Source organism: Miniopterus natalensis, chromosome 4, assembly GCF_054644295.1.
Source record: "Miniopterus natalensis isolate mMinNat1 chromosome 4, mMinNat1.hap1, whole genome shotgun sequence".
In the NCBI taxonomy this organism is placed as follows: domain Eukaryota; kingdom Metazoa; phylum Chordata; class Mammalia; order Chiroptera; family Miniopteridae; genus Miniopterus; species Miniopterus natalensis.
In genome coordinates, this window is record NC_142084.1 from 44,949,722 (window position 1) to 44,970,099 (window position 20,378).

Here is a 20,378-nt window from a genome sequence, read left to right on the forward strand (position 1 = left end):
TGTTAACTTGTTCGCTAAATTGTTTTTTATTTATCTTTCAGGGCCAGTGGCACATTCTGGGGGGTGGGGGGTGATTTGCCGTAAATGACACTTCTGTCTGTTCTTGGGTTCTGAACCAAGGGTGAAATAAGACAAAAAGAATCTGAAGTGTTTAAGGAAAAAAAGAAAAATCCCTTTTTTTAGAAAGAAGGAATTTTGGGGGAAGAGGTGTTTCCTTCTAACACATTTGATGTGGGGAAAATGCTTCCCAGAAGCATTTAAATTATTTGTTGTGGAATTTTACTAATTTAATGTATTAATAATGAATGAGCAAGTGAAAATAATAATGCTCCCTCGTGACGGCCTGGTGCGGGCCTGGTGCATGGCCTGCGATTGGCATGTGCATCTCATTTAGTGCTTTTCACATGGCTGTGAGTTCATTAATTCTGTTTTATTGAAGAGGAAGCTGAACCTGGGAAAGCATAGGAATGTCCCCAGCGTCTCGTGGCTGGGCTTCATCTTGAATCTATGGTGAAGGTTGTCACCTGGCCACACTGCCTTTTCTCCAGAGATGTGGGTGAGCAAAAATGCTACCCATATGCTCTAACCCCTGATCCCTTAAAACAAAACAAACACTCTTTTCAGCCAGTTCCTAGGCTTTTACAAATAGCTTAGTGAGTGGGTCTGGCAACATAGGTAAATTTTGTTTCAGCGGTTAAATACCTGAGGACTAGAAGGGTTAGTAGTGGCCGTGGTGAGAGTTGAAACACAACTGCTGTTTAACATAAGGTTAAAGCAACCAAACAGTGCTTACTATTAACTCAGCTGACTCTGTCTGTTATGCAGGAAACCCTAAATTAGGAGTTTGGTTATAGAACGTGAGTGTTGTGTGGAAAGGACCCAAGAAAGTGCTCATTTTATACAAAATCATTTGCTGTATAGAATGTATTGTACCCAGCAGTGTGTGGGGGGGCCACTGGCTGGGATGGTCACAGGCTTATATGGAAACTGTGTTCCTATTGATACATACAATGGCGTAAAAGATTTACCTTTCTAAGGATCTCTCTAGCTTAGCATTTACAATTGTGACAGTGGAGAAAAAAATGTGTGAGGAAAATAGAATCTAAGATTGGGACTTATCTAAATAATTCTTTTTGTTTCACAAGTTATATTCCTTAAATGAAAGGTTTTTACGTATGGTCATTACTGGGATGATCATAAATTGTTCATTGTGTCTGGATTAATATTTTATAGGTTCTCATATACTTTTGTTAGGATATGGTTTACTCTTGTTAATAAAAGTCATATAAATTGTTTATCTTTTTTTTCCTGTTTAATTGCAGACAATCCCCTCAAGTCACACTCTAGCCCTGGCCCAGTCTACACAGACCAATTTCTTAGCAAATAAAGGAAGGGATTTTTTTTCTCTCTTAGATCCAGTTACCTAGATTCATACCTCTTCACCACAAAACCTAGGGATTACAAGCCATACAAAAGGAGCTTTTACATTGCTGTTTTCTTGTCCTTGGTATTATTTGTTGACATGGTTTTCTAATATTTATTTCCATGTTGAAGAATTTTTAGGCTTTTAAGTACCTAGGAGGAATAGGGTTGGTTTATTACTTACTTGGGAAATACACTGACTTGTGTCAAAAGACCTGCTATTGTTTTCTGTTTTTCCACTAACTAAAGTTAGGACCCTTAGATAAGTCACTTATCCCTTCCAACCAACATTTCCCTCGTCTAAAAGGGAATCATACCATATACTCAATGTGAAAACCACTAAGGGGTTTGTTTTTCTTTTAGCTATGAAATTTATGAAGTCATGTTTTTTCTTTTTCTTTTTTTTTTGAGTTAATTTTTTCAAGTAGTGTGGGAGGTTTCCAAAGTAGAGAAATCGGTTTTGTGTTTCTTTTATAATCTGCTCAGCATACTCTTGGACAAGATGTCCTACCGTCCTAACAAATGTACTCTGTTGGGGTCCTTTCAGGGGTAATTCACCTTCCCAGCATGTATGGTTGCCCCAGCTGGCTCATGCTTTGGTTATTGTTTTCTTTTTAAAGTCAAGATTGCAATAGTTTTGTTTTTGAAAAAGGAAGACAGGAACATTTAAATTTCTCTTTGAGAAAAATTAGCCTGCTTCAAGGGCAGGTTGGAGGTGCTGGAACTCCCCCTTGTGGGATGCTGAAATATGTTCTATAGCAAATGAAACTGTAGTGGTTTATTTTTGTTTTGTTTCCAGCTAATAGAAGAATTTTACTTAAAATGGTAAATTATAATTCATCCATCCAGAAATGTACCAGTATGACAAAACATAAGAATTTAAATCACATCAGGTTACAGTGCACATAGGATTTTTTAATCATGTTCAAAATCATAATTTTGAACTTCTAACATTATTTCAACATTTGAAGAAATATTTTAGGGAAGAGAATTGCTAGCCGGGTTAATATCTATAGTTAAATTATAGGTTATAAAGCCCCAACTTAATTATAAATGTATATGTTGGAAGTGTGTTGATATGAGTTTTTCTTTAAACTATTGGGGGAAGTTTTAGATCAGAAGCACATGCCAAGTATCAGGTTTTGATATATTTTTATTTTATAGCCAGTGTTTATTACTTTTAGTTTCTTGCCCCTTTTAAGCAAGCATGTAACTTGTGCCCACTGTTCTTCATTCACCAGCAGTATATTGAGTGCTGATTAAGTGGTAGGCATTGTGATAGAACCAACAGACAAGATGCTTACATTACAGTCTGCTGGGGAAGACAGACCTTGAACAGGTTGTTACGTTATAATGAGGGGTGTTAGGGAAGGTCAGGTGAAAGGTGCTGTGGGTGAGTAATGGCACTTACCCCAGCTGAAGTGTCAGAGAAAACCTCCCTGAGTGATGTTTAAGCTGGGACAGGAAGGATGCATTTGGTTTAGCTAGGTGGAGGGGAGGGTGGGTCGGACATGTGGGTTCAAAGTAAAGGATTAGCAAATTTAGAGGTTGAAGACAAAATAGAGCAGAAATCTACCCGTGAGGCTGGAGCATAAACAAGGAGGTAGAGACTAGGCAGGTGCCTGAGTTTTGTAGCTATAGTTAAGATTTGGGACTTAGGCCAAGCAGGAAGTCTTCGAAGGGTTTTAAGCGGATAGTGGCTTCACCTGATTTGTATATTTGTAAACGCTTTATTTTAAAACGTTTAAAATTAAATTTATTGGGTTGATGCTGGTTAATAAAATTATATAGGTTTCAGGGGTACAATTCTGTAACGCATCATGTGTATATTGTAGTGTCGTTCCCCACCCCAAGTCAAGTCCCCTTCCATCGCCCTTTACTCCCTCCTCCTCTCTTCTCCAAGCTCGCTCGACACAGCGTGGAGAGCGGAGCGGAGGGGGCAGAGGGGGACACGACACTAGGAGGAGGTTGGTGCAGCTGCCGGCCTGCCTTTGTTTCTCTCTCCCTCCCACTGGGGCTAGGGGTCCATACACTTTTTCAGTAAAGGCCCCAAGAGTAGTTATTTTTACCCCCTCTGCAGGCCATAGACCTCTGTTGCAAATACTCAGTTCTGCCATCGTAACAGGAAAGCAGCCACAGACAATAGGCAAGGAATGAGTGTGGCCCTATTCGAATAAAACTTTATGGACAAACACAGGCGGCGGGCTGGATGTGGCCCATGGGCATAATTCGCTGACCCCTCATCCTTAGGGTATTAGGACTGAAGAGAACTGAATGGATTCAGCGGCTGCTGAGGAGGTACAGTCAGTGTAAGTTGGTTTGGGGTTAGTTTGAGGAGGGTAAGTGAGAGTGTGAAGCTGTTTTTCAGGTTTCTGACGTAAGGTGTGAATCATGGTGCTAAGAGGCGGCGCACAGCAGGGCTCAATGCCTTGGGTGTGTGAGGCGGGGCTCAGGCGATGCCCGTGTGGGCTGGACTTACGGGTGTGCAGAGAGGTCTGAGCTGGAGAAACAAACTTCAGCTTGTCACAGAGTTCTCCTAGGGAGAGGGAAGAGGGCAAAAGACAGAATCCAGAATAATTCGAACGTCCGATGGTCACAGGAGGAGGAACCAAAGATGACTGAGAAAAGCCAGAAGGACAAATGGCTTAATGGTGTTAAGTGAGGGAGAAGGGTCGGACAAAGAGAGAAGTCTCTGTTGGATTTGGAGATGGAGGTCTTTTGTAACTTTGCTGAAAGCAGTTTCAGAGAAGTGGTGGGCTTTTTTTGTTTGTTTATGTCTTTGATTGTGGGACTTGTTCCCCAAAAGACAAATTCAAAAATCTTTCTTCTTTAAGATATTAGGTTCTGCTCACGGTGGTGTTTTTCTGTTTAAGTCTAGCAAATACTAGCAATTAGTTTTTTAAAAGCTGTTGGTGAATGTTTGGTCCCATTTACAAGCTTGGTTAAATATTTTTACTGCATTTTAAAAAATAATATTTTATATTTTTCTGTACTTTAATTACCTGAATGACAATTGAAGTAGTTAAAAATGGGTTTTTATGTAATATACTTAGGTAATTCTTATAAATCTAACAAATTAAGCATAATTAGGGTGATTCTACTTAGTACTAAATCTTCCTGGAGTACATAGACACTTATCTACAGCTAAGTCAGCCAAGGATTTGGGGAATGCCTTCTTCCCTTGTGGAGATTTTCTGGTGTTCTGACTGTGGCTACCCAGCCAAGTGTCTTTTTAAAAATTTTTTAAAATTATTTTTAATTGATTTCAGAGAGAGGAAGGGAGATGGGGAGAGAGATTGAAACATCAATGGTGAGAGAGAGTCCTTGATCGGCTGCCTCCTGCACGCCCCCTACTGGGGATCGAGCCCGCAACCCGGGCATGTGCCCTGACCGGGACACAAGCCATGACCTCCTGGTTCATAGGTCAGTGCTCAACCACTGAGCCTCGCCGACTGGGCCCGAGGGCCTTTTTGTAATAACTGATGCGGGACATATCAAACTCAACAGAAGAGGAACTCTCGGAGCCAGGCCCTTTAGATTTACGTGCTGCATCACCTGACTTTTCCCTGTATTCACTGTCTGCAGCTGCCTGCCCTCCCACCCAAAAGGCTGTATCTCTGGATGGGACTTTGCATTTCCTGTGTTCAAGACAAATCAATATCGCCCTGGCCGGTGTGGCTCATTTGGTTAGGCATCATTCTGTGCACCAAGAGGTTGCTAGTTCGATTTCCGGTCAAGGGCACATGGCCAGGTTGTGGCTTGATCCCGGGAACGGGGTGTGCAGGAGGCAGCCAGTCGATGTTGTGCTCGCATATCGGTGTTTCTGTCTCTGTCTCCCTCTCCCTTCCTCGCTCTCTAAAAAAAATCAATAAGTTATTCTTTAAAAAAAAGTCAGTATCATCCCATGTGGCTGTTAAGATCTTTGAACTTGATGAAATTCTGCATTCTTTTTATATACTTTCGTCCTTTCCATTCATAGCTCTCCCACGTATTAAAAATATAACATATGACAGTTATACAATCATATTAAGGGAAACTTTAACACCCTATTGTCATTAATAGACAGAAAATCAACAAGAAAACAGCAGCCTCATGTTACACATTAGATCAGATGAATTTAATTGATATTTTTAGAGCATTTACCCCAAAGCAGCAGAATATACATTTTTTTCAAGAGCACATGGAACCAGCATTATTTACACTAGCCAAGATAAGGAAGCAACCAAAGTCCCCATCAGCAGACGATTGGCTAAAGAAGATGTGGTACATATATACAATGGAGTATTACTTGGCCATGAAAAAGAATGAAATCTTTCCATCTGCAACAGCATGGATGGAACTAGAGAGTATTATGCTAAGTGAAATAAGTCAGACAGAGAAAGACAAATACCACATGATTTCACTTATGTGTGGAATCTAAAAAACAAGAAACGAACAAACAAGACAGAAACAGATTTATAGATACAGAGAAGAAACTGATGATTGCCAGATGGGAAGGGTAGATGGGGTGGCTGGGTGAAAAAGGTGAAGGGATTAAGAAGTACAAATTGGTAGTTAGAAAATAGCCATGGGGAGGTAAAGTACAACATAGGGAATATAGTCAGTAATATTGTAATAACTATGTGTGGTATCAGGCGGATACTAGACTTATCGGATCACTTTTTACATTATATAACTGTCTAACCACTACTCTGTACACCTGAAACTAATGTAAAATAATATTGAATGTCAACTGTAATTGAAAAATAAAAATGTGAGAGCCAGTTGAATTTTGGGCATCTCTTAGGGTATTGTCATAGCTTTTAAGGTGATGGAAGGCAGACATAAGAACAGTTGGCTATTACTTGCTGAACCTACTTTAAAATAAAAATAGACTCCTATGCTGAAACAGTGTTCAGAAAGTATAAGAGATGCCAAACTACAGTGTTCCTGTGTATATTTAGAACATATTTATCTGCTTATTGCCATGGTTGGAATGTTCATGTTGCCCAAGGGGAGAGCTTATGATTTCCATTAGAATGTAAACTGTTTATTGACTGTTGTATTTCCAGTAAATAGAATAATACCCAGCAGTTAGCAGATACTCAAATACTTGTCGGATGAGTAAATGTAGTTTCTGAATAAATGATAGATTGTCTGCTGTTAATGCTAGATTGAGCCTTTTGCTTTCTTTTACATTGTTTCCCCCCTTTTTTCTTCTTTTAGGCAGAAACCACTAATACTAGCCTCTTGCAGGTACAACTGGAATGCAGTTTACATAATAAAGTGTGCCAGCGATTAAAGGTAAAATGAAAAATTTAGTGTTTTCTTCCTGCCTCTTTGCTTAGATATCAAAAATAAAACAGCACATTCTGCTCTCAGAAGTACACATACCCTTACCTTACCATAAGTGTTTCCCCCCCCCCTAAAATTTGAGATCACCAAGTTCAGATAAATCTTTGAGTTTCCTTTTTTCCATCCTTCCAATCGCAGAGTTGTTATCTGGACTCCGATGATGTGTTACGGCTACAAATGAGCATAATTGTAACGATGGAAAACTCCTCGAAAGAATTTGAACAAAACACTCAGGATTTGTTAGATCACCTTTTTATTATATATGTAGCTACAGATAAGTCTGAGACCTCAGGTAAGTTGGAATCTTTTACAATTTTCACAGTAATATACTATGATTAACCTGCATCATCACTCTATACCACTGTGCCCTCGAAATCCAACACAAAGAACCGCTGCTTTCATTATTAAGAGATTGTAGTAGTAACTGGTTCTCAGTTTGCAGCTGCAAATACATTTTTGGAGTAAATTAAGGGACAAATGCAAACTATTCTGAGTTTCCTTGGGAATCATTTTTCTTGGCATTCTGGAGATAGTAAACAATTTTAATGGGCACAACAATTTTAAATAAATATTCACAAAGTATTTGAAGTCTTGTGTCTCTTGTTCTACTTTTACTGATTTGCAGAAGTTCAGTTGACCAAATCATGCTGTTTTGTATTTTTTTTAATAGTTGATGGAATACTGGTTGTTCCTAGATGCTTGACAAGTTAGAGTAGTAAGAATTTCAGTGTTCATTGTATGAATTTTATTTTTGAAAATGTGGGTCCTACTTACCAGATATAACCTAGTTCACAATTTAAGTTTCTAAGAAGTTTTGTTGGAGACACATATCATGTGATCCATGACATTTATAATGTGGGACTTGCTATTATCCACTGGTTGTCAAGACTGTTCTGGTACGTGCACGTGTGTGTGTGTGTGTGTGTGTGCATGCACATACAGAGAAAGAAATGGCACCAAAATACAGTTTGATACTGGCAGTCTTTTTTTTTTTTAATCTTCACTCGAGGATATTTTTTCCATTGCTTTTTTCCAGAGAGTGAAAGGGAGAGAGAGAGAGACATCGACGTGAGAGAGACACAGCGATTGGTTGCCTCCCACATGTGCCCCGACCGAGGCTGGGGATCCAGCCTGCAACCAAGGTACATGCCCTTGGCCAGAATCGAACCGGGGATCCTTCAGTCCATGGGCTGATGCTCTAACCAGTGAGCAAAACTGCCCAGGGCAACATTGGCAGTCTTACTGTTGATCAAACATTGCTTACTTTCCAGTCCTCAGAATTGATTATAGGAAAAATTCAGCAGGAAAGCTTTCCTGTCCTCGGGCTCCTGGATTTTGGTGATTCTCAGAATGACCAGGCAGACATCAGTATAGAGAAGACCCCTGCCCCACAGGGAGCGCTTCTGCTGGTGAGGGTTAAAAAGAAGGCTATGTTTTGAGATCCCAAGGTTTTACTTGTCCCAAGTATGGTTGTCTAAATAAGGAAACGAGGGGTTGTCTAATCAACAGGAAAGCATAGCTGTATTTGCAGCTGTCCAGGCAGCTGGTTGCATCTAGAGGAGCAGTGGTCTGACCCCAAACTCAGCATTTCTCTGTCATTTAGAGTCCCTGTGTTGGTAGGTCAGTCTTTTTGTAAGGAACCTTTTTCTAGTGACTTAAAAGAATACGCTGCAGAAAATAGCCCCCGGTTTCAATTGCAGTGCTGAAAAACAAGCTACATTTTTTAGAGAAACGTGTAATGTGTGAGAAGGAGATGGCTTTTTGTTTTAATCTTGTCGCTCTGATTCTTTTGGACAGATGATTCGGCCGTAAATATGTATATATTACATTCAGGAAACAGCCTTATCTGGATACAGGTAATTGTAAGTGCTTACATCAAGTAAATGTTAAACTTACAAGTGTATTTAATTGCAGAACATGAGGGTTTGCCAGGAACAGATACAGAAACATTTGTCTCTGTTCTCCTTGCTTTAATTTAAACCCATTTTCCGTGGCTTGAACCATGTTTGGGTGAAGGTTGTCAGCACCCCCTCGGTACTGTTGTAGACACATCTGCTGCACAGTTGCTATCTGAATGCCGGTCTGAGCTCCTTAGTTATTTTAACAGAGTTGACTCAAATTCGATACATGGCTGCCTGGCCGAGAGGGGTAATGTGGATTTTCTGTCGTTGTTACAGGATGTGCATCATTCCTCACAGAGAGACACACTGTCTCTGCAGTTTGAACCGGTGCTTCTACCTTCCTCCACAACGAACTTCACAAAAATCGCCTCTTTTACTTGCAAAGGTACAGATTTTAAGAGTCTTGGAAATTGTCTTTTTATTTTTGTTACTGACAGCAGTTCTTTCTGTGAAGTGACTTGCAACTACGATTAGGCGAGGTTCTAGGAAAGAGAGTGGGTTTGCTCTCAGGGCCACAGCTTTCACCGTTCCAAGAAAGCAGGACCGAGGGAGTGCTTGTCGAGGCCACGTGGAGGATTTTGAGTTTAAAGGGTAACTCAGTGGGTGGTTTAAAAGACCAGAATGTGCATGTGTTTGGAGATACTCCTTTCACAGATAGAGAGGTTCTGCTGCCCGGTTTTGATTCTTTGTGTGGAATGCGGTACAGACGGTCTAGTGAGCATAACCCAATCCTGTCTTTTGGTTCTTGCTCATAGTTAAGATTTCTTTAAAGAAATGCAGATGGATTTTTAAACATGAAAACATATCACTTATAGTGAAAGAAAATTTAAGGCAACAAGTGAAATATAATTTATCACTTAGATTGATGAAAATGAAAAAGAATGTTAATATCCTGTGTTGGTCATGATTAGGAGAGGAAAAACCACTCATGGTTTTGACAAGAGTATAAATTGACACAGGTTTTCTTGGAGGGAAAATTGGCAGTCTGTGGACATTTAAAATGCCCACGTGTGCTCTTCAGTCCTTAACTCTCCTTCTAGGACTTATCTGCAGATATATGTGTATTCAAAGCTCCTCCTACAGGAATATGCGTTGTTGTGACAACAGAACTAATGTAAACACCCATTGGTAGGGGACTGGTTAAACGGTAGTTCACGTATGGGGTGTGCTCTGCAGCTGCTGGAAAGCATGTATGCACGTGCAATGCAGACGGTGTGTGTACATTGGGTCTTTAAGGGTATCCATGTACTTGTGTATGAAATAGAAAAACTGCAAGGATGCTCACAAATCTGTTAGCAGATAATTGGGAAGTCAGGAGGCAAAAGTAGACTTTATTTTCACTTTTTTTGTTCATGTTACAATTTTTAAAAATCATACATGTAGCTTTAAAAAAAGGTTTGAGTATTAGTATTAGAGTTAGAAATTCAATCCCAGTGATTTAATGAATATTATCACCCGCTCAAGGGCAGCTCATTGCTTTGATAAAGCAGCGGTGTTCTGAGAAGCATTCCCACCTCCTCTCAGATGCTCCTTCTTGTCACTGAGGCTGTATTTCTGTCCTGCTCAAGCTTCCACATGCTCCTGCTCACTCCGCCCAGCTGAGCTTCATTTGTCACTTGTATCATCTCTGGCAGGACTGCGGGCTTTCCTTTTACTTATGGTGAATACAGATCTGTGTAAAAAGAAAGCCACAAAGCGTTGCCTCTTTTTTCCCCCCAAAGAAGTGAGAGGTTGGTTTATAAAAGGGGGGTGAGACGGGGTGGGGTGGCCGGCACCCCGGTTTAGATCATTGGCAGCAAGCCAGAAAGGAAGATCGTGTTTGAGAAAGGATTTTACCATTTTTGTTTGATGCATGATTTTAGTGGAGGCAGAAAAAGTGAAATAATTAAAAAGCTATAAATAACACATATATCTTGTTTTTGTTCAGGTGTAGTGAAAAACAAGATACTGATACTTTACATTTATTTCTTTATACCGCAAAACAGCTCCATCATGTGACAGTGGCATGAAAGAAGTCGTGAAGACGACAAAAAACACTCCAACACTAACAGCATGCCTCTCCTCTCCGGCCGTCCCAGGGTAGGTTAATTCCTCTTTCCCTGAAATCGAATGGGTTTTGTGTGGGTGTGTTTGTTTAGAAATGATTTAAAAATATAACTAAGACTGGTATGATTCTCTGGGCTCGCCTTCCATGCATTCCCACCGCTGACAACCAGAGACAGGAGTTGTTTCAAATGTGAAGACAAAGCTGAAGGGCTCAGTTCGCAGAACAGGCCTGGGCCGGGCAGCCAGGTTGCGGGAAGGAGCTCTCCCGCCGTGTTCCCCGGTTGCACCTGGATCCTGGCTTTGCCCCCACGGCCTCTGTGAGCTGTCCTGGTTCTGTCCCTGTCACCTCTGCTCTGGCCTTCAGATGCTCTGCCTGTGGGCGAGAAGGCTGACGAGGGGGCTCTGGGGGTCGCCCCGGTGCTCGCAGGGCACCCACTCGGCCGTGTCCTGCGCTCCCCTGGAATGAGAGGCCGCGAGCGCCGCGGGCCGGCCCCCCTCGGGGCTGAGCGCGCTGTGCTGTGCCCACAGGTATTTCAGGATGGAGCCTTCCGCGGCCCAGTTCCACCTGGAGACCCACGAGAACACGTCGGGGGCTTGGACAATGTGGTACCTCAACCATTTTGACCGTGGCGTTGTAGTAAACAGTGTGTTTGTTTCCAAGGAGGCCAAGCACCTTTTGAAGGTACATAGGGTGTTTTCATCCAAGTTTTAGCCTATTTTAAGCTTTGTTTATGGTCAGATACTGTGAAATTAATATTTACAGAAGTTAATATTTACTCACCTATTTTAAAGCAAGTGTTTTTCTTTTAAGCCTCCAGAATTACTTTCAGAATGTCTCTCTCATCTTTTGAAACTATTGTTCAAGGACCCCAAAGGGACCAGGATATATCCTTTAGAGATATTGCTCTTATCATCATTAAACTTTTTTATTATATATAATTTATACTAAAAAGATTGTATTTATTAAAAATAAGCCTGGTTCCTGATAAAAGAGCAGGTTTTGCAAAATACCACCTATGAAAATTACAAGGTCACTTTTGTGAAGTTTGCAAACAGTTGCATATTAAACATCATTTGAAGCCTATCATTTATATACGAATATTTCCATTTTTGACTGAGGCATAATTGAATCAAGTTATATTTCTCAAAGTATGGAAGAACCTTAGTATCATACTTTATAATATTTTAATCATCGTTAGTGTTAGGAAAGTAATTTCTCTTGCTTCTTTTTTTTTTAGATTCTGAATTTCACTGGCCCTTTATTTCTACCTCCAGGCTGTTGGAATATATTTTCTTTGAAAGTTGCTGTTAAAGACATTGCCATAAATCTATTCACCAATGTATTTTTGACTACAAACATAGGTGCCATGTTTGCAATACCTCTACAGATTTACTCTGCACCGACCAAGGTATTGTTCATAAGACTGTATATGTATTATGCTTTTTGTTGTAATTATTGTTTCTTTTTATTAACTTACAGTGCTTAGGTTTTATTGACTAAGTTAAGCTCATGTTCTTTAAGGCTGTCTTTAAGGCTATTACCAGGCCAATCATAGATGGTGAATTTTTTAGATGTAGAAATCTTTATTTGGAAAGAGTTACTATTTTTCATAAAGTAATTTGAGGTTCCTGAATGAAATAAGGCATCACAAATAGGTCAATTTCATTTTCATTTATTTCCAAAATCTGTAGAGCAAGGAACGTGTGCTTGCTATAGAGAACACAGTTGAGCTTTCAGCACATACTTGTAATGATTTCAGATAAATGAGATGGTTAAATGCTTTATTTAGGCCTCTAGTGACTGACTCTCAGTCGCTCATAATCCTTGAATGTCTTCAGTGGACCAAATCTAAAGCCTGAAAAGGGCTCACAGTGAAGAAAATGCTTTCTAAAATCTGGGTAAATGGTATTTAATTTCTATCCTCTCTTAAACATGTCTCATTTTTTTTCTTCCTGTCTCTTTCCTTTCATTTAGTTGCTATTATTGCTTCTTTTTGATCCAAGCTATTGTGTACAGTGCTGGGTTCTGGTTTTTCACTCTGAGACATTCACGCAACCATCTTTATGATTTTTCTCACTTAATAGCATTGGTGTTTCGTAGGTAGAAATGCCTCATGTTTAGCTATGAGCCTAACAGTAGGACTTCTAAAAATTAAACAAAATGTAAGGTTCATTCCACTTGTCCATATTTTGAGCAGGGAAGACTTCTTAGAAATTTTCTTTTTTTAATGAAGAGATGTTTCTAAGGAGAGGAATGTGGGAGGGAGGAGCAGGCAGGTGTCAAGTACAGGTGCGAGGAGCACTTGTGTGCTTTCCTGGCCTGTAGGAAATGGGGCATTGATTTAATGTCCTGAGTAGCTTAGGAGTTACCATAGGTTGGTATACTGTTTCTCAGAGGGTTTGAGTACAGGTTTTTAAAAAAGCTACAAAGAATGTCCTGGCACTGATTGCATCTTCAATTCAGAAGGCAGCTTGGTGTCTTTTGGGCCCAAAGGTTGTCACTAGGATGTTGATTACTGAAGAGAATCCACTATAGCGACCCTCCCCATCCGTGAGAGGTGGTCCAGGGCTCTCATTTGAGGATGAAGGAAGCCAAGAAATCCTTTCTAGTGGTTTAGCTTCTGGTTAAATGGAAGTTCGCTGAGGTGGAGGCCAATGTTTGCTTTGCATTTGAGTGCATTAGGATTTTTATGTTGAGTGCTGTGTTTTAAGTTATTCATATATTACTTTTCAATCTAGGAAGGGAGTCTGGGTTTTGAAGTGATAGCACATTGTGGCATGCATTATTTCATGGGAAAATCAAAAGCAGGTAAGTATTTTGCTCTTAGGATTTCTGTAGAACTCTCGTTGGGGGTTGGGTGGGAGGTAGCGAGGAAAGTTAGCATTTGCAGATGGGATAATTAGCCCTGTGAACAGGATTACCTCATATTCTATTGTTAAAGAGCATGATCCTTAACAGAATGGCATGAAATTGTTAAGAATCCTCCAAAAACATTCTGAGATCCTTGTGTAAAAAATGCCCCCTTAGGTGGCTTGTACTTATGTAAAGGCCTTTGTCAGACACATCATTTGATCATCCTAGCAACCTTGCCATCAGGGAAAATGGGAAGATTCCAGTTCTTTTAAAAAAGGGTTGATTAGAAGCTATTAAAAATAATTTGGACTTGCCTTTGAAGACTTTAGTTACAGGAGCATAAATATCTTACTGGGGTACTAGTCATGTGAGACTGAAGGCCGTAGGGTTGGTTTGGAAGGTGTTTCTACTTTTGATTTATTAAAATATCAAATCTAAGGAGAGTATTTCAGTACAGAGGTTCCTTTGGGGAGATTCCCACTCGTTCACCCTAATACGTTCTTTAGCACAGATGAGACAGGACACATAAGTAGAGAGGGTAAGCTGAGCAAGAGACCAGTTGATAACAATAGATACACACCTTCTCTAGGCTGAGTCTCTGGTCTCTGCCCTCTTTTGAGGAATTGTCCATCAGCATTTTACATAGTGACCCAAAAGACTTCAGTGGTCACTAGCATTTACATGGAAGCCTTTTAGATTGAAAGCTGTTAAAAATGTTCCGAGCGTAATTTTAACTTGCTTCAGGCTGTATTCATGAGCCATGTGTCTTTTCTGTTACTACCTTTACATAATTCGATTTGGTTTTGTTTTACACATGTTTGTTTGATTTGATATGTTGTCATTTGCCTTTGAGTTCGAGGGACTTTCAGTAAAGCAGTCAGAGGAGAGAGAGCATTGTTGACTCAACAGTCCTCTGTTTGAGACGTTTAACGAGAGCCTTGGCAGTGAGTGTTTACTGATGGAGTTGTGCTTTCTGTAAATGTAAACGTGAAATCTGATCTCAGTTTTAGAAGATCCTCATTGGGAAGGGAGCCTTGCTCTGGATTCATCGACCTGGGATATGGATTTGGAACTTGCAAATAAATTGTATGAAAGATGGAAGAAACTGAAAAACAGTGACGTCTGCAAGTAGGTCTTCCCCTTTCTTTGTTTCTTTTACTCAGAAACAAAGGAGACACAGTGACATGCTACTTTGTTGAGATTGCAGTACTGAAGTTTTAGTAATTGATAGTTCTCTCTAGCTTTGTATTTGGACAAATTTCAAACCTCAGAAAAGTTGACAGGATAGATAGTGCAGTGAATACTCAAATATTGCATTTGGAGTCACCACTGGCTCTCATCTTCCATTGCTTTGTTTCTTTCTCTAATCTGTATCTGTGTGTGCATGCACACACGCACACGTTTTAAGCTGTAGATATCATGATACTTCAACCCTTAGCACTTTACTAGGAAATACTTTCTTTCCTGAGGCAAATATTCTGGTACATATTACTACTCTACCATTATATACCCACCGAACTTACCATTGATCCAGTTATACTATCTAGTATTCAGTCTGTGTTCAGATTTCCCTAGTTCACCCCGAAATACCTGTCATAGCTGTCTTTTTCTTTTTCCTATTTTGAAGTCCAAGATCTATTCAAGGGTCATGCATTGCATTTGGTTGTCTATTTCCTTAATTTTCTTTAGAATAGTGTCTCCACCTTTCTTTACCTTCCATAATGTTCGCATTTTAAGGAGTCCTAGCCAGTGGTCTTACAGAATGTTCAACACTTTGGATTTTTTTATTGCATCTCAGGTTTACATTTGTGTTAGACATTTTTGGAAGAGTAATGACTTGGTTGGGCTTGTGTCCTTATCATTGATTCACCTCAGGAGGGACGGACATCAGTGTCAGTTTGTCCCATTATTGACATTGCTAAGTTGAGTCATTTGACTCTCTCCTTTGTAGGCATGACAGATCTTTCTCCATTGTAGATACATTTTTCCTTTTGCAGTTAGCAAATATGTGTATGGTAATTTGAGATTATATAAATTTACTGTTCCTAGGAATGTTTCACCCATGCTTTTAGCATCTATTGGTAACCCATGTCCTGATCAGTTGTTAGATTGTTGGCTGCAAAATGGTGATGCTTTTATTTTCTTCATTTTTACATTCTTTTTGAGCATCACTATGGACTCTTTGGTTATGACTTATCATTATTTTTGATGCTGATTTGTCCCAGATTTGGCTGATGGGAGCCCCTTCAGGCTAGTTTGTGGGTCCCTTGACATGTCCCCATCATTTATTTTAAATCCTCACCTGAGAATATGCTTACTGATTTTAGAGAGAGGGGAAAAGGGAGAAAGAGAGAGAAACATTGACATGAGAGAGAGATCGATTGATTGCCTTCTGTATGTGCACCAACTGGGGCTTGAACCCAAAACCTAGGTATGTGCCCTGACCGGGAATCAAACCTGAAACCTTTTGGTGTAGAGGACAGTGCTCCAACCAACTGAGCCACATCAGCTAGGGCTCCCCATCATTTTTGTGTGCCTTCCTTGCTTTCTAGTAACACAGGATGTTCCAGAATCATCTTGTACTTTCTCTTCCCCAGACCCAGAATGAGCCATTTTTTTCAAGACCCCGTGTTCCTTTGAGTGGGAGTGCTATATTTAGTGATTTCCTCTTTTTTGTGTGTCAAAACTGTTTTTCATAATACTTTCTTTCTTTATCAATTACACAGGAGGAACGTTTTAGGAATGACTCGGTTTGCCCACTTGAAGAAATCCAAGGAGTCGGAATCCTTTGTTTTCTTTCTGCCTCGTTTGATCACAGAGCCAGGCCTTGTGTTAAACTTCAGTGCAACTGCCCTTAGGAACAGCGTGGTGAGGAGCCTGCGTCTTTCAGCCTCTTTGTCAGTGACACCACACCTCTTGGGTGTTTAAGTTACCAGAGTCTTCCCACCTTGAGAATATTATTTCAGAACCGAAATTAACTTAAATTCATTTTAAATGACACACACATGCCATTCAGTGCTTAGTAGGGAGGTATCAGAAGGACACAATAAGGGATAAAACTCTAAGCAGACTGAAAGTGCATAGTAGAACAAATGCATTTTATGAAGTTTGTGTCCAGTTCAAAATCTTTTCAGTTGAGAAAGTATTCAGCTGCAAACAACAGAAAATTCTGACCAATACTGGCTCAAATAGGAGTTAGTTTGTTTCATAAGGAGAAGCGCCCAGGAGAGAAGCCCAGAGCTGGTGCAGTGGCTCTGTGATGCCGTCAGCAACCCAGGCTCCCTCTGCCTGTTCACTCTCCATCCTTAGCGTGTGACTTCCTTCCTTGTGTGTGTGTCTCTCATTGACAAGGTGACAAGGGCAAAGGGAGAGAAGTGACACCAGCAGACTTCCACTTATCTCTCATTGACAAAGATGCTCTCACATATGATCTGAGTAATAATTTATACTTCATCAGACACTCATTGGATTTCTTAGGGATGATATTGTAAGACTACTTAAAATTTTTTAATTTTTAAATAATTTTAACAAGGAAAAGTTTCAAGAATAATACCAAGAACACCCAGTTGCCCTTCAGAGAGACTCAGTCAATTTTTAACATTTGCCACACTTGCTTTTTTTAAAAAAAAAAATCTTTATTGATTTCAGAGAGAGAAAGGGAGACGGGGGGGCGGAGAGAGCAAGTGAGAAACATCAGTGATGAGAGAGTCATTGATGGGCTGCCTCCTGCACGCCCCCTACTGGGGATCGAGCCCGCAACCCAGGCATGTGCCCTGACTGGGAATCGAACCAGGATCTCCTGGTTCATAGGTCGATGCTCAGCTGCTGACCCACACCCGGCTGGGCACCACACTCGCTTTATCATTCCCTGTCTCTGTCCACACACACACACAGACACACACACATACATATTTTTATGAGTGTTTGAGTTCAGACCTTATGCCCCTTACCTCTGATTACTTCAGTGTAGACTTCCTAAGAACAGGAGCATCTTATATACCAGAGTATACTTATCAAAATTAGAAAATGTAACATTAAACATAATAATGTTATCTACTCTGCAGTCTATATTTAAATTTTTCCAGTCATCCCACTGACATACTTCATAGCAGTTTTTCCCCCTTGGTTCAGGATTCAGTTCAGGATGTTGCATTGCATGGTCAGATCTTTCTCATCCCCTTTAACCTTCCTCAGCCTTTCACTGTCTTTCATGGTGTAGACAGTTTTAAAGCATGCAGGCCATTTATTTTCTAGAATGTTCCTCAGCCTGATCTGTGTGGTGGCTCCTCGTGATTGCATTCAGGTCATGCAGTCTTTTGCAGGAATATTGCAGGAGTGATGCTGTGGCCTTCCGTGGGCGTTGACGTGTTGATTTTCCTCTCCCGTGTCCAGGTGAAGTACTTCGTGGTGAAGAACCCTTCCTCTCTGCCGGTCTCCGTGCAGCTGCTGCCTCTCTCCTTATATCCTAAACCCGAAGCTGCTGTGCGTCTGCTCCACAAATGGTAAGGCCCCAGGCAGCGAAGACCTTCTGATGGGTGGTTTGGGAAACACCCTTCAGAGTCAGGATTATTTAAAGTTTTTTCTGCTTTTTCACCCGGACCCTATATGTGGGTGCTCGCAGTATTAACCCGTGGGCCTTGGGCACCCAGCTCCTTGGCGCATATGACTTGGCAGTTAGCAGTTCTGTGTGTTACGTGGCATTTTCAGGGTTACTATGTCAAGTCCAGTTCCCAGCAGAATATGCTTTTCTTGGTCAGGGAACCTTTGCCAATCACAATTTTTCATAGATACTCTTGAAATTTAGAATCTGGCTCTCCATGACCTCTAGGCACACATAAGAAATGAGTTTAGTGTTTTAATATATTTTAATTTAGGGTAAGATGAGGATACTGTTAGTTCATGTCTGTTATATCTTATTTTCACACAATCACGGTTTTGCTTAGAATGTTTCTTCCTTTTGGCTCAGGATCTACCCTTATCCTAGGGTTTTTCAACTTCAGCATTATTGACATTGTGGACCAGATGAGTCTATGTTGGGTGGGAGGGACCGTCCTGTGCTTCGAAGGCTGTTTAGCAGCATCTCTGACTTTACCCAATAGATGCCTGTAGCACCCCCCAGCTATGACAACCAAAATATTTCTAGACATTGCCAAATGTCCACTGGACATTAAAATGGGAGGTGAAATTACCCTAGGTTGAGAGTCACTTCCTATGAGGTTCCATAGTTCTGAACCACTTGGAGAAAAAAAAAAGGCTTCACATGTTGAGCTTTTGTCACCATAGCTGCTTTACATTCCCATCTGTGCTGCCCAAATCAGTGACACTTACAAGATGCCAGTTACAGGGCAGGGGGCTGAGACAGAGTTGTTTATGTGTGCAAATACATGTGCTCACAAATATAAAATATATATATAAGTGCACACACATGTTTTAGTCTTTCTTTATTGGCGACTTAAATGCTATTTTAAACATTTTTTTTCTTTATAGGTTTGGCGCCGATATGCAGATGATTAATTTCACTACTGGTGAATTCCAGCTCACCAAAGCTTGCCCTTACCGGGTAGGATTCGTCTTTAAACAGAAAAAAGAATGCTTACAAACTAGACACATGGGCCTCACTGATTTATATTTCAAGTGTCTCTTTATAATATATGTGGCTCTCTTTTTTTTATATTCCAGGCATTAAGTGTATATATAGCAGATTTTTCCAATTAACAAACTCAGCAGGAGCCCATGGTTCCTGTTAGCCTGTAAATCATTTTAATTTGATGATTTAGATTCATGTGAGTGAAGAAATAACAGTTGAATCAGGCCTGTGTAGAAAACCATAAAACTTGAGATCCCGGAATTCGTAATTCTCTTAAGATTCCTTGCCCCGTCAAATTCTTTTTAGGGCAAGATAAGGTAAAAACACATACATTAGAAAAAAAGACCTCTTACTGAACTGGCTTCACATTTTTAGCAAGTCAACCAATTTCGGTGATAGTCACCTCCTCTATGAGAAAGGATGGCTCTGACATTCCCAGGCCTGTGCGCGCAGGAGGTCTCGTGTAAATACTGCGGAGTGGGAATAAAAAGTTATGTGGCAGGGACGTTCCTTGACTGGGGACTCGGCAGCCTTGCTCTTTAGCTTTCACTCTGTGGTTCCGTGGCTGTTCATACATAGTTGAGTATTTTCCTTACAGGCCTTACGTGTGTGTGGATCCATTAAAAAGTGGAGCCCCTGTTGAAAAAAATACATGCATACACGCAAACACACCCAGGTGTACAACTGTATTTCTAATACACACACGTTTAACTGCCTTGGGTATTTTCTGCTTTCTCCTCACTTAACTCTCCAGTGATACACCATTAGCTCTAAATTCACTTGAATAACTGAAAGAAGGAGACCACAGGTAACCTCCAACTAAGTAAAAATGAAACCAATTAAGTGCGTTTTTAAGTGGATTTTTAAAAGAGACTTGTTTACAATAGGAAACGCGCTAACAGCAGACTTTCCCTTTCTCTTCCTAAGTGGTCGAGGCAGCATGGCCTTGTTTCCGTTAGTGTGACTGTTCTGCTCTGTTCCAGGCAGTCTCCTGGGGCTGTTTGAGGTAAATTAGTCCAATACCAAGAGATAGTTTGCCCCACTAGTATTGAATCATGTGTAATTTAAAATTCCAAAAATAGTGCCAATTCCATTTACATAGACATATTCTGTTCAGATTTGAACAAATGGCGTAACTCATTGGAAAAACTTTTTTAAATCTCTCATTGAAGATTTCTCCCCAAAATATACACCTTTTGTGATAAAGGGAATTATTGCCATTGTGAATTTATTA

At 40.4% G+C, this 20,378-nt stretch overlaps 1 protein-coding gene across 2 annotated transcripts in view; it reads left to right on the plus strand.

Moving 5' to 3' along the window:
• The window catches only part of TMEM131L (transmembrane 131 like), a 135,681-nt gene that overhangs the window by 82,054 nt on the left and 33,249 nt on the right, over window positions 1–20,378 (plus strand). For both annotated transcript variants that reach the window (XM_087816514.1, XM_087816515.1), the window contains exons 8-19: window positions 6,628–6,705; window positions 6,895–7,048; window positions 8,554–8,612; window positions 8,934–9,042; window positions 10,643–10,736; window positions 11,232–11,385; window positions 11,942–12,112; window positions 13,443–13,512; window positions 14,568–14,685; window positions 16,284–16,425; window positions 17,950–18,059; window positions 19,045–19,117. In XM_087816514.1, coding sequence (XP_087672640.1) covers window positions 6,628–6,705; window positions 6,895–7,048; window positions 8,554–8,612; window positions 8,934–9,042; window positions 10,643–10,736; window positions 11,232–11,385; window positions 11,942–12,112; window positions 13,443–13,512; window positions 14,568–14,685; window positions 16,284–16,425; window positions 17,950–18,059; window positions 19,045–19,117 — 1,332 coding nt within the window. The remainder of the gene's footprint in view (window positions 1–6,627; window positions 6,706–6,894; window positions 7,049–8,553; window positions 8,613–8,933; window positions 9,043–10,642; window positions 10,737–11,231; window positions 11,386–11,941; window positions 12,113–13,442; window positions 13,513–14,567; window positions 14,686–16,283; window positions 16,426–17,949; window positions 18,060–19,044; window positions 19,118–20,378) is intronic.